The 13,194-nt window shown below is 45.5% G+C and overlaps 1 protein-coding gene across 1 annotated transcript; it reads left to right on the plus strand.

Annotated features, from left to right (window-relative positions):
• The first annotated feature begins 241 nt into the window (after positions 1 to 241).
• cttnbp2nla (CTTNBP2 N-terminal like a) lies at positions 242 to 9,989 on the plus strand. The gene is made up of 7 exons (XM_029151849.3): positions 242 to 367; positions 2,573 to 2,677; positions 6,764 to 6,997; positions 7,302 to 7,409; positions 7,492 to 7,680; positions 7,760 to 7,930; positions 8,004 to 9,989. The coding sequence occupies exons 1-7, from the start codon at positions 329 to 331 to the stop codon at positions 8,901 to 8,903; spliced, it is 1,746 nt and encodes a 581-aa protein (XP_029007682.1). The 5' UTR covers positions 242 to 328; the 3' UTR covers positions 8,904 to 9,989.
• The last annotated feature ends 3,205 nt before the right edge of the window (positions 9,990 to 13,194 follow it).

Below are 13,194 nucleotides of genomic sequence, written 5' to 3' on the forward strand. Positions count from 1 at the left end.
TGGATCGAACGAATTATAAGTTGTGTTTCCGACGTTCGTCCGGCAAAACACACGTGAAGTCAAATCCATCGTTGTTTACTTGCTTTACGTGCCTGTAGACGCTTCGAGTGGAAGAAATGCTAAACAAAGAAGTCAAAGAGGTGAGACGTCACGGCCCCGCCCATTCTCCCAAAAGCCTTCTCTAATTGGTGATTGCAAAGGTCCTCTTCTCTCTGATTGGCTGGTCTTGCCGTCTGTTAGAACTGCTCGTGGCTGCTCCGTGTTGCGCTGCGTCAGGATCAGAGGACGCAAATCAAGTGAAACAAATCTTCCGAGAGGAAAAAAGTTCATGCTGGAGTTTTCAGGGAGCTCCGAGAGCCACATGAAGGTAAGAGGAGCCCCCGGAAGCCGTTTCGTGCTGGCGCTGCGAAGTTAGAGACGCTAGTTTGCAGTTTTCCGCCGTGTGTTTGACACTTTTGCTCCAAAGAAAAAAAAAAGAGGGGGGGGGGGGTCTTGGGGAGATGCAGTGAAGCGGTTCGGCCGAGCTGGGACCGGACCTCAGCGGCGAAGACACGGCGTTAAGAACACGATAACTGAACAATTAGCACAGGACGTGGCTGATTTCAGTCAGTGTCAATACTGCCGTGTTTGTAGTAAGTTTAAGTACTGCACTATAGGCAGGAAGCTGAGGGAGTACGCAATCAGCATCCACAAAAATTAGGTTGGGACCCAAATCCAATTTAGTATCCAGACATGTTGCATCTGCCCTCCCGATGCAACAGGCTGCATCTGTGCCCTCATGGTCCGTCACGAGTTTGTGCCCGGGGTTCAGTTTCTCCAGCAAAACACGTGGTTTTGCGACGGGGTTTTTGATTTTTAAAGTGTCGGCCAATGGATTTGGCTGCGCTCACGCGGTCGCGCGGAGCCGCTCACCAACCGAGGGCCTCTCTGCACCGGAGCCCAGCAAATGTTTGTGCAGCAAAGGCTGACTTGTGCGTTTTCTAATGAGTTTGCAGTGTTGCAGATGAGGCGCGCGGCTGACCGGGCAGATCAAGGGATTATGAGCGTCAATGGAAGTGAAGCTCAGAGCGTGTGGGAATATTTTTATTTCCCATGTTCCGCCTCACTGTATGGGCATTTTCACGATTGTTCACGTCATGTTGGAGGATTGTGTGAAAGTAATATTAAAATGATGAGACTCTAAACAAGCCTGATGACTCTGGGCCAGACGTGCGCTGTACCGTGACACGGCACGCACTCTTCTCACTGTCATTATGGTGTCCTGTGAAATTAGCAGGCGAGCCTGTAAACTCAAACCGAGGGAGGTGTGCATGCTGGAGTTTAATTAGCATTTCAGCCCTGCGGTGAGGCCACAGACCGTGAGCGCTGGTGGAGGAGTGACTAAAAACACACTGAGGGCCTTCTTGTGAGAGGACGCTGCTGTAGAGATTCAGCTGCGAGTCCTTCCTCCTTTCTCTGAATCAGCCTCACAGCGCGTTAACGGCTTAAAAGTTATGACTGCAGCGTTTGACACGTGATTTAAGCTTTGTTTGTTAATGGCGTTATTATAGTGTTCTTATAGCTATAACCTGAAAAGTGGTGGCCCCTGGCTGCCACATTAGAGGTAAGGGCAGTCCATGCGCATGACTTTATGAAGTGGAGAACACAAAGTGCGCCGCTCAGAGCCTGTTGAATGAATAATGGCTCAGGTATGGATCAGTCCTACAAAGCGAAGTGGGAGATTTTATTAGACGCTTCATCCACATGCAAAAAGATTTAATTAATTCAGTCTAGAGTGTTTTACTCTTGAACGGTCCATCGGCGCGATGATCATCAATCCTCTCCGTCCCGAAGGACGACTCTCGTCTAAAAAAAAAAAATACTTGGTGTAATAACATCAGCAACTTTGATCCTGTTTCAAAGAGAGGCCTGCATACATTGACTTTGCCAGAGTGTGGTCGGACGTTTGACGCGTGGACACCACAGGGCTTGTCATCAGAACCAACACAGCTGTGAGATTAAAGCTCTGAGATACTACAAAGAGACCACACCACATTCACAACACAAAATAACTGTCATGGCACCAATTATAATTGGATCATGGGAAAATAAAACAACTTCATATCGTGGTTTGCCTTAAAAGTAAATGTATTTAGCTGTAATTTTATGATGGGATGGCAAAGGTACTAGAAGGCGTGCCTCGTTTTAGCATTGCATTGATTTGTTCTCCGTTCTATCAAGATAACCACATGCACTTAAAGATCAAATCAGTGGACTAAAACAGATGTCTGTCTGGATGTCTGATGTGGGGTTACTGGAAAAAGCATGCCTCTTTTAATTTGTTCTAGAATTAAGCGCTCAATATGAAAGTTTCATAGAGATATATTGTGTTATAACAGAATGTCGCCCTGGGATGGTAGCAACAAATTACTGGATTCATTGTAACTAAAGGCATTTTTGAGAGTAAAAGTAAATATCTTCATTCATTATTTGACCTAAGGAAGTGAGATTGAAAAATACATTTGCCATTTGTTTATGGGATTATTTATAAGTTCAGTCATAAGTCTTTTTCTTTTGTCTTTTGCCCTCACAGTCCAAGCCGAACATGGAGAATTTGACTAAGCCAGAGTTGCTGATGCTCTTCAGCATCCTGGAGGGAGAGCTGGAGGCCCGGGACCTGGTCATTGAAGCCCTGAAGGTATTTATGAATGGAACATAATGTGCTAATAATAGTGACATACATACAAACACAGCGCTGCACGCTGGTGGTTAGTAGTTTGCATGGAAACACAAGGCACATCGCATACATTATTGCATTTTATGCAACAAAATAGATGAACGACAGCAGAGAAAGAGGCGATGATGATGACGAAGATCCCCTCCATTGCTCTTGAACCTGACCTGAATTAGAAACACTGCCGCAGCCAGTTCCAACCTTAGGACGTCCGACTTTGGCAGGATTAAGGCCGCATTACAATTAAAGGATTGTCAGGCTATTTTTCTATGCGGTGCTATTTGCATTGAGGTTTCCTGCAAGCAGACATACTTACTACAGTTTCAAACAACCTTATTTAATTATCCTCTTAATGTTTGAGATATATAGGTGATGCACTCAAGGAGGGGCTTTGACTTTCCTGGTGTGTGAGGCCCTGTTATAAAAAGTGGAGAGCAGCCGGCTCTCAGACTGAGCGTTCGTGTGTTGTGTCTAGACCGCATTCCTTCATCACTCCTGGGATCTGGCCATCTAAGGCAAGAAGAGTTACAGCACACTGGGTGCCTGATGACTCAATGTGCACGAGAGTAGGAGTGAACAAATAAACACTGGCCTTAACTGGAGCTGGATGGGACCGTGGCTGTGCCTCCGCTGGCACTGTTAACCCACTCAGGTCTGGGTCTGGATCTGTGCTGACTGGGCTTCAATGAAGGGTGTAATCACCAGCATGTTCAAATGTACTTACAGTGAGTGAGTGAAAGATGAGCTCTTGTAGAATTTGCTTTTCTCCCATGGATGAGACTCCTTTATGCCTCTCTGCCATTAAATACATAATGTGGAATGTTGGGTCTTGTTCTCACATGAGAGCAGATTGTTACGCAGCCACACTCCCACCAAAAATACTTCTAATACTATTTGTTTGTAGCCACGCCATTGACAGATCTGTTGTTGGCAGTCTGTCAGTCTGCACACTCCAATAATTTGGTCCGGACATTTAGATACCAAGACATGCTTCACATCACATGCGTGGTCCCCAGAGGATAAGCCTCTTTACTTAATCCCTAACCTTTAACGTACTGCAAAGTCTCTAGCAAGATACAAGCTCAGTTATTCCACCTATCGTGTGATACCTGAAAGTCTCTCTTCTTTGTATTGCTGATTTTGTATTACCATCGATGTCCGTTTCTCTAAACTGTTTGACAATAGAGCTGCTAATGTGGAACCAAACTCTGGGTTCTGTTCCCATAATGTGATGGGGCCGGCAGTTAGCATACAGTAGAAAATATGACCAGGCGTATTGCTCATGCTGTCATGTGAGATGTACTAAAATCAAATCACCATGGTAAGAACACACCATACTTCTCTTTATTAAACATATAAAATGACACAAAACTGAACTTATTTCTTCTTGCATGCTTTTGATTATTCAACTACAAGAAGAAGAACTAGTTTTCATGCTCGTTTTCATTTGTTTTTGAAAATGCTCTAAACTGATCATTTTCAACAGGATATAAAAAAAGTAAAGGAAGTAAAGGAAGCAATGTTAATGACGTGTTCTTTCTGTGGTCATCTATATTTAATTATGCAGAACTATTAGTGGCATTCGAACTATCCGCTGCATTTTTCCTCCCGTGAGTCACTTCTGCAGCTGCTCAGGCTGTGGCTTTCAAAAGGAAGTTAGTCTCTGGCAACACTTGTATTTGGCACACAAAGGCCCACAGTGATCCAGTCGTGCCTTTGCTTTGGGAAAGAATACAAGCCTTTACTTCAGGTTCAAAGAGGACTTAAATATGGAAATGAGCCTTTAATTAACTGGCGAGATCGACTACGGCTTCCAAAGGAACATCATTTTACCTTGTGTGGCAGCGCTAACATCATTTTCAGTTCAGAAGCTCTTGTAATGTGCAGGTTTTTCTAATTGCACATTGTAAATGAACATGTTAGACTCTGTTACTTTATCTCAGGATTTTACCAAACTGGTCATCAACACTACACAGTTCAAACAGCCCATGCATGTCAGCAAAAGATTAGCTGCATTTGAACCTGGCTCAAAGGTGGCTTCACAGCAAAACCATGCAGGTTGCCAACAGACAAAGGCACCATTAATGGAGGAGTGTGATGCACTACAGCCACACGCATATTGTACATGTATAATATGAGGCTGTGAGTAGCTCTGATTAGATTAGGATGTTACGTAACAGACATGTGTGAAACCCCTCTCCACTCCGTCCCTGCAGCAGTGGGTGATGGATGAAGAGGAAAAGACACAGCCTCTTTGTGTGGACATGTACGCCTGTCTGTGCATTGAGGAGCTGTAGAGGGAGCGAGCGAAGAGGAAGACAGGCGGCCTGTTCACGAGCGAACGGGAATCCTGTGAATTAGAAAATGACCCAGAATTGAAAGGCCAGTTATCCAGTCATGGAAACGTGCAATGAGTGGATAAACAGAAACTAACTCCTCAAGAGGAACTATTTTAAGCATGTATTTTCTTTGTATGCTGTAAAATGCTTCCTCTTCTTTTTTAGCCTTTGCTGCTTTTGCATGTAACTAAAGTGAACAGAGCTGACGAGAGATCCTCTGACTACAAAGGGACGCGGCTCAGCAGACATTCCCTGAACAAGAACATGAATAGGCTGGAGGCCAGATCTGTTGATGGATTCCTCTTTGAAGAAGTTTTTAAAATTAGATTTCCATCTTTTAGAAAATCCAAAAATTCCAAATCGCATTTCTAGCTGATGCGATAAATCAATAGATATGTGATTTGTGCACAAAGCTGCTGTTGAGGTACTTGCATGCTGATTTAGCTTTAGCTACTGCCCACATCTAAGAGGCATATTTGAAACCTCCTGGGCACCCTGTTTTTTCCTGTGTCACCCCTTCGTGTGGTTTGATCCGCCTTCACACTGTCCTCAGCGGAGTGGATCAAATGACAGCAGCCGAGGCTCACAGCCGAGTCTATGTGCCAGATGAGCTAATAGTAATGATGCAGAAAAACGACAACCATGAAGCCTGTGATCTCTGCTGGTATATCATCTGGACGGGTCGCGGGTGGGCCTCCTGTCAGTCATACAGTATATGGTAGTTGATATTAAAGGTGTCATGTAGTGAATGTGTCATTTAGGTCGTTCCTTTCGCTCAATTGATCACAATGTTGACTTGACAAATTCCTTCCTCCAATAGTAAACAAGCCAAGACAACACTGTTGTTTGTTATACATTTATGCTGATTGGACAAGGTCCTTCCCTTCGCGTTGAGCCAGGTCACAAAGCAGCCGTCTCACAGGCTGAGCTGAAGTATTTGAGGTCACGGTAGACCGGTTGTAGCTGTAACACCCACCCACACTGTCAGTGGCTTAGATCTCTAAAAACAGCAAAATGGACGAATCTTGGTCTTAAGGCCCATCCACACTGCTGACTAAACTTCAAACATCTAAGGTAATCCAGGTATCAGTCATCAGGAGCGCTGTCCTCTCCCTGCCAGAGAGGATATTGCTCTCTAATCTCTTGATCCTCTTTTGTTGAAACCTCACTAAGACACATTGCCAGCTCTTCTTCCTCCGTCGCTCGCTCTCTCCTGTCAGTCAATTTCACAGCGGGTCCAAAGGAATCTGCTGAACCTGAAATGTCATGCTGCCGTTATCCCTCCTCTGTCAGATGTTAAACAGAACAGGTCTGCCCGGGCCGAGGCCCAGCTGTTCTACTAAAGACGGACAGACACTCACCATCTGTTGGTCTTTCATCCTTCTAGCACTACTTCAAAATGGATTTCCTTCTGCTCTACTACTTGTCATTCTAGAGCATCATTTTTGTTTGTTTTTCGATTCAAAAGAAGAGAAACGATTCAGTGATAATCATCCACCTAACAATAAGAATACATGTCTAAAAAAGACATGAGCTAAAATCAGCATCCACTAATAGTAAAAAGTCTGAGAGCTGTTTCAAAATGAGGCTCGTACATAAAATAAATAAAACAGCTAGAAAAAGTAAGATCGCAAAAGAAAACATTTCAAAGGCTATGAGTCAATCCAAGACAGTTATTTTCTGCCATTTCTCTCGCCTCTCATCTCCTTAGGCCCAGCATAAAGAGCTGTTCATCCAGGAGCGCTATGGCAAGTATAACCTGAGCGACCCCTTCTTAGCCCTGCAGAGAGACAGCGAGACCGTGGGGGGCCAGAACAAGGACCCAGGCTGCTCCTCCTCCACCTCTAACCCTCTTGTAGTCCTCAAATTGGTGGTGAGTCACTGCAGGAGGATGCAGGAGAAGATGTTGGCCCAGCTGGCTGCAGCTGAGAGCAGGCACAGACGGGTGAGCTGGTGCTTATCAATTCTACATGTACAAAAGCGGCATTGTTGGCAGTTTCATGTTGAAGAGAGAGTTAATTAGATTTTATTTCCTTTCAGAACAAAAGCCTTTTTTTTTGGAAACTCTGCTGTTTGAGATGCGGCTGACAACTTGTTTATGTTTTGCTGTTTAAAAGTGCGTGTTTGTTGCTGTAGCCTCCACCGACATCTACACTAGTAGTTACTCCATAGCATCATGTGTTACAGGCGCCAACAGTTTATCAGATCGTTACGTCCGTGACTCTGTCTCCCCTCTGTGTTCGCGTTAGGTCATTGCAGATCTGGAGGAGGAAAAACGGAGGCACGCTGAGGACACGGCGGAGGGAGACGATGTCACTTACATCCTCGAGAAGGAGAGGGAGCGCCTACAGCAACAGGTGCCTGCTACTGAGCGGGGCGGGGTAAACTTTACTCGTCCTCCGCTCCGTCCACCTAACGCGCGTCCTGTCTGGCCCGTAGCTGGAGTTCGAGCGCGGCCAGGTCCGCCGACTGGAAAAGGAGCAGCGGCGGCTTGCTGAGCAGCTGGAGGAGGAGCGGGCCCAGCACAAGCAGCTCACCTGCGCGCTGGCCAAAGACTGCAAGTGGGCGAGTTCCCAAGCCCTGAAGGAGGGACACCGGCTGAACAAGCTGAACCTCAAACTCGACAAGGTATTCGGCCAATTTGATTAGTCTTGCACTGCGCGCTCATTACAAGACCCGGGCAGATGTTGCATTGGTCTTAATTTAGGAGAAGGAGACGTGCGAGGCGCTGAGGCAGGAGTTGGAGGACGAGCGGCAGAGAGCCCTGAGGATGGAGGCGAGGGTGGAGGAGCAGCTGGCGGAGTTCGACACGGAGCGGCAGCAGCTCCGCTCCCGGTTGAAGAAGGAGGAAGCCCACGGCTGTCAGCTACAACAACAGGTGTGAACACGGACGCGCGTCATCGCGGCCGCACTTGTTCACAGTTGTTCATTCTTGCTCGTTTTACGTTCAGGTGGAAGAGCTGAAGAGGAAGCTGGAGGAGGTGAACGTGACCAGAAATGGAGCTAAGGAGTGGGCCACAAAACTCCCTCCGGGAAAGACGGTGCTGGACACGATGAAAGTTGAGGACATTGAGGAAGACGGCGGCGAGTCAGCAGCGCAGCCAAAGACCAACGGTCACCACTGTCCAGTGGAAACCAATGGATACTATGGTCCACATGACGCCTGCCTACAGAATGGGAATGAAAACGCTCCAGTTCAGACCCAGATGCCTTTCGCCGCTCACCCACCTTCCTCCCCCTCCACCTCACCTGTCCTCGCCACACGCCCACCAGGCCACTCCAGTCCTGCTGGTTACCAGTCTCCCTACCAGGCTGGGATCAACCAGCGCTTCCATGCGGCTCGACACAAGTTCCAGGGTTCCGCCGACCCAGAACCGCCGTCCCAAGCCACAGCGGCGGCTCTTCCCCCCTCCCCGAAGGAGCCGCCGCCGGCGACCAGCACCCCCCCGGAAGCCAGTCCGGTCAAGCAAATGGCCCGGAGCACAGTCACCCAGGTGCTGTCCCGCTTCACCACCGTCCAGCAAAGCGTCACACCGAAGCTGGCAGCGCCAAACAGTTCCCCCTTCGGCACAGACTACCGTAGCCTAGCAGCGCCTTTGTCCCCAGTGATTGGAAGGGCTGCAGCGGCGCTCCCACAGGGCATCAGGTCACCCACCATTCCTAGAGCCGACAGGGGCAACCCCCCACCCATCCCCCCCAAGAAGCCCGGTCTGGCCCAGGCCCCCCCGTCCCCGGCTGCGGTCCCCAGGTCGGCCGCTCATTACGCTGACAGCCCCCTCTCAGGCAGCTGCGGCCTTACCTCCGCACAGGACTCCGTCAAAGAACTGGACATGGTGGTTTCATCGAATTGATGATCCCGATTTGCCGCATCTCAACAATAACGTCCTCTGCATCACAGGATTCACTCCAGCTGTTAAACTGAACAGAGGTCTCCTCAAACACTGTTACTGTATGCTGTTTGTATTTATTTAGTTTGTGCGGAGGCAGCATTGTAGGTATCAGTCAAGGGCCTGGCACTAATTTGCATTGTTGTGGACTGTCTTTTTTATGGCATCACTAATAACCAACTTATTAAAACAAAGGAAGGGTGTTCATGTTTTTGTCATTTTTCACACGACACATAAAAAGACAAGCACTGAAAAGCATTGTCTAGTACAATAGCGTTGTTGTGCCATAGAACATCAATAAGGTTTAACAGCTGTGGAGCCTCGTTTACACCACAGGATGACAACAAACTTCACTGTGAAGGTGATGTTTTGAGTAGAGAGTAAGAAAAGTAAAGGCTTAAAAGCTTGTCAGCAACAAAGACAAATCAACCTAAACATCTGTGTTCTTATGAACTAGTTTCAGCTCAAACATTGTCTTAACTTTCCATGACTCAGCAACTGTAGTCATTTTATGTATGTGTTGACAAGCACACATAGAAAACCCTGTTCCTTTAACCTGCGTTTATTCTTTTATACCCAGTTATATTGTTTGTTAAGACAATTATGTATTCTTCAGACCAAGTTTAAATCATTCATATTAATATGCTGCATAGTATTTTGTTGTATAGAAACAGTCATTTTTATACAAATGTATAGTTTATTACTTTAGTTATTATTGTACAATAGTTTTATAATCTGGCAATCAGTGTTGTACTGCACGTTGTTTATGTATTATGTTAATGTTGCACAAAGTCAGTACAAATTACAAGCTACAATACAAAGATTAACAACAGCCACATTTGTAAAGTGTTTGTGTAAAATTGTTGATCACGATGAACGTCTTTTCCTGTCATTTCCGAGAAACCTTTATAAAATGCAGCATTTTATACTTCATGGCTTTGATTAATATAACAGCTGCCACATCTGTTCTCCCTTCTTGCATCGGGTCCTTTGAAGAAGTACTGTAAATGCTGGAAAGTGACAGACTTAATAAATTAAGCCCAAAGGCTATGAAGTATTGATCCTTTGTTGGGGGTTTGGTTGAATGGGAAGCATTTAAATGTTGACACGGGATACAAAAAGGAATATCTCACACCTGCATGTTAAATGCAACAGTACAATTAGGTTTGTAGCACCAAGTTCATATATGTCACATTTAAAAATCCTAAATAGTTAATAGATAAGTGATAAGATAAGATAATAGATAAGTGGCTGTACTGTACAGAGTGTCCTGTAGGGGGCAGTATTTAACAAGTTTGTAGATTAAGTATGTTACAGTAGATTAAGTATGTTACAGTAGAAATACTACTAGTACTACTACCAGAAACATTTACCTTAATAACTTGTCACTTTAAGAAATAAAATGACATCACCAAATATCTAAAATAATCATTAGTAGTGTGCATACTTTTTAAATGTGTGCGTACTGTAACATTTTGACTGGATTATGTACAGTGTTATGTTGCATCTTGCTTAAGTTCATAAATGGAACAAATAAACAAGACATAATGCCCAATGCAGCTTCCATCAGGGTAAATGTGCCCCCGGTCGTTGGAAGGGTTCCTGGGTAGCGCGGCGGCTCACCTAATTAACATTCCAGTGTAGGTAAGCGCGGCCGCATCCCAAATCCAGCACAGACACGCCTGCTCCTCCAGCAAAGCCCCATTTTTCTCAGCCTCCATAAACACAGGCTCAGGTTGATGAGCTGCTAAGGGGCCGCAGCCTTTAGCTGCCGCCACTGCCAACGCGACCGCTCTCACATTAAAATCTCCTAAAATCATCTTTCTGTTCACTTTAGGCCTGACTTAGGAAAAAACAATGAGCAGTTATTGATGATGAGAAGACGGTTGGGATGATGAATAAATGGATTCATTAGTTTTGTTCTTCTTATCTATCGTGACCCTTAAGAGAACCCTGGTGCTCGCTCTGTTAGGATTCCACACAACAAGAGGGGAGATCAGTAACGTTACTCATGAGCACAAATCACACAGGGCGAGAGTACGTTTCTTCTTTAAGTGCACATGCTCAGAGCTGAGGAATCGTCTCCTACTGGATAATACATGATAATTTCATCTGCAACGTGCTCCAAAACTGAGCAGAATTGCAATGCAATAATAATGCAATAATAAGCAGAATGTTGTGGACTCAGCTGTAAAGTTGTGTGAAAGGTGCTTGATATAAAAAAAACGTATGAATAAGATGATCATTGTAATCATTGCCATTCGAACAGCTAACTCTCCCCCACAACCCCCTTGTCCTATTTTCTTTATCCAAATTTAGCCTCAACAAAGACATGAGCCTAGAACATGACCCCCCCACCCACCCACACACACACACACACACACACACACACACACACACACACACACACACACACACACACAAACACACACACACACACACACACACACACACACACACACACACACACACACACACACACACACACACACACAGCCTCCTAAAGACCACAGCTGGAGCTGGCTCAAAGCGAGCCAGAAGGAAAGGGCCGGCCGGGGTCTTATCGCCACCATCACCTGCTCTCTGCAAAGCAATTTGTTATAGAGTTGTCACCGTAAAATCCATAGCTTGTCCTAGAGTAAAGAAAGACAGGGTCACATGTAATGATGATCCGAGCGCGGCTCCAAATCCAGACATGACATAGCTGAAGGAGAAACAGCTGGGCTGTTTGTGTGCAGGACATAACAAGGAGAGGAACACGTTCAATGAGAGAAGAGGCACACACACACACACACACACACACACGCACACACGCGCGCACACACACACACACACGCACGCACACACACACGCACACCTAATATCTTTACATATGCTGTGGTATTTTTAAGCAGCTGCATTGTCACTGACCTTTAGTTCGGTCTCTAACTAACACTCCTGGATTTGCACATATTAAAATGATCTCACCCTCTCATGCACACACACGCACACATACACACGCAGTGAGCTAGTGCCAGTGTCTTTACCTGCCGGACACACGCAGCGAAGCACTAAGTGGCTCGCTCAGGTTGCACAGACAGAAGCCAGAGGTGTCCTTGAGGCGCTGGGTCAGATATTTCCACATTGGCCTGATGGGACAAACCTGTTCCTGGACCGGGCTGTTTATAGGTGCTGAATTACAATCGCATACTGCAGAGGCATTAGTGGACCCATCAGAGGGCTTCTCCTACTGTACCTCTGCCAGAACATGAAGGCAACATCTGACAAAAACTAAAATAACCTGAAATATTCATTAAGAACTACTGAATAAAATATGAGATATTCTCATACTCATTAGACAAATAGTAACATAATGCTGCACTGCAGCTTTGATCACAGATCCTCACAGCGCATGATATGAGTGAAGCTCGTTCAGCCAAATGTTTAATTTGTGACTATGAAAGTGACAACTTACATGAGAAACAAGCACTGGAACAATTTTAGTTTCGGCCTAAACCCAGTGCATCTCAACGATTGTTGAACTGCCCTTAAATGAGCTGCAATTAAAACACAAAGACCGTCATGAAAGGTTCACGCAGCAAAACAGCTTTGACTTAAACTGCTGCGAGGGTTGAGACCAAAGTGGACCAGCAGACTTATTAAACAATGTCTACAATGCCCCCCAGGAAGGAGAACTTATCACTATGGAGACACCAGGTTGCTGTTTAATGATGTGTCAACGCATGAAAGCTTGACCCCTCATAGCTGGAAGCTCCCAAGCAAAACTTTCGCCTGTACTAAAACTCATAACACTTGTTCAATAGAAACGCCAGTGTTTCATTTACACACTGTTAGAGGAGAAAATGTGGGTGTTTCCATTCTTACACTGTGAGTGATGACCTTGGATCATTTCTGGGTTAAAATAAAATACGAGATGCTTTTATTAGTATGATAGGGTTTAAACCCCCGAATGACAGGTTGTACAAGCACAATCTTATCAGACAAATGTATCTTTACAAGTAGAGGAACTGCTTTACAAGGGAACTATGTGCATCTCAAGCAGCATTAAACTTGATGCTGTTGATAACAACAGTCAGGTGTCTCCCAGATTTCTTCTACAAACATATGGGTGAATATTATGGCAACAGAAACATCAGCTGCTAAGGTTTGGGCTGATTTTAACCCCTTACACACCAACAAGGGGATACATTAACAAAACAGCTTTACCTTCCAAGCCCACGTGCCTTTACATCCAATTCCCACTGAGAGGTTTCAC

The sequence above is a fragment of the Betta splendens genome, chromosome 5 (genome assembly GCF_900634795.4).
Source record: "Betta splendens chromosome 5, fBetSpl5.4, whole genome shotgun sequence".
NCBI classification, from domain to species: Eukaryota; Metazoa; Chordata; class Actinopteri; order Anabantiformes; family Osphronemidae; genus Betta; species Betta splendens.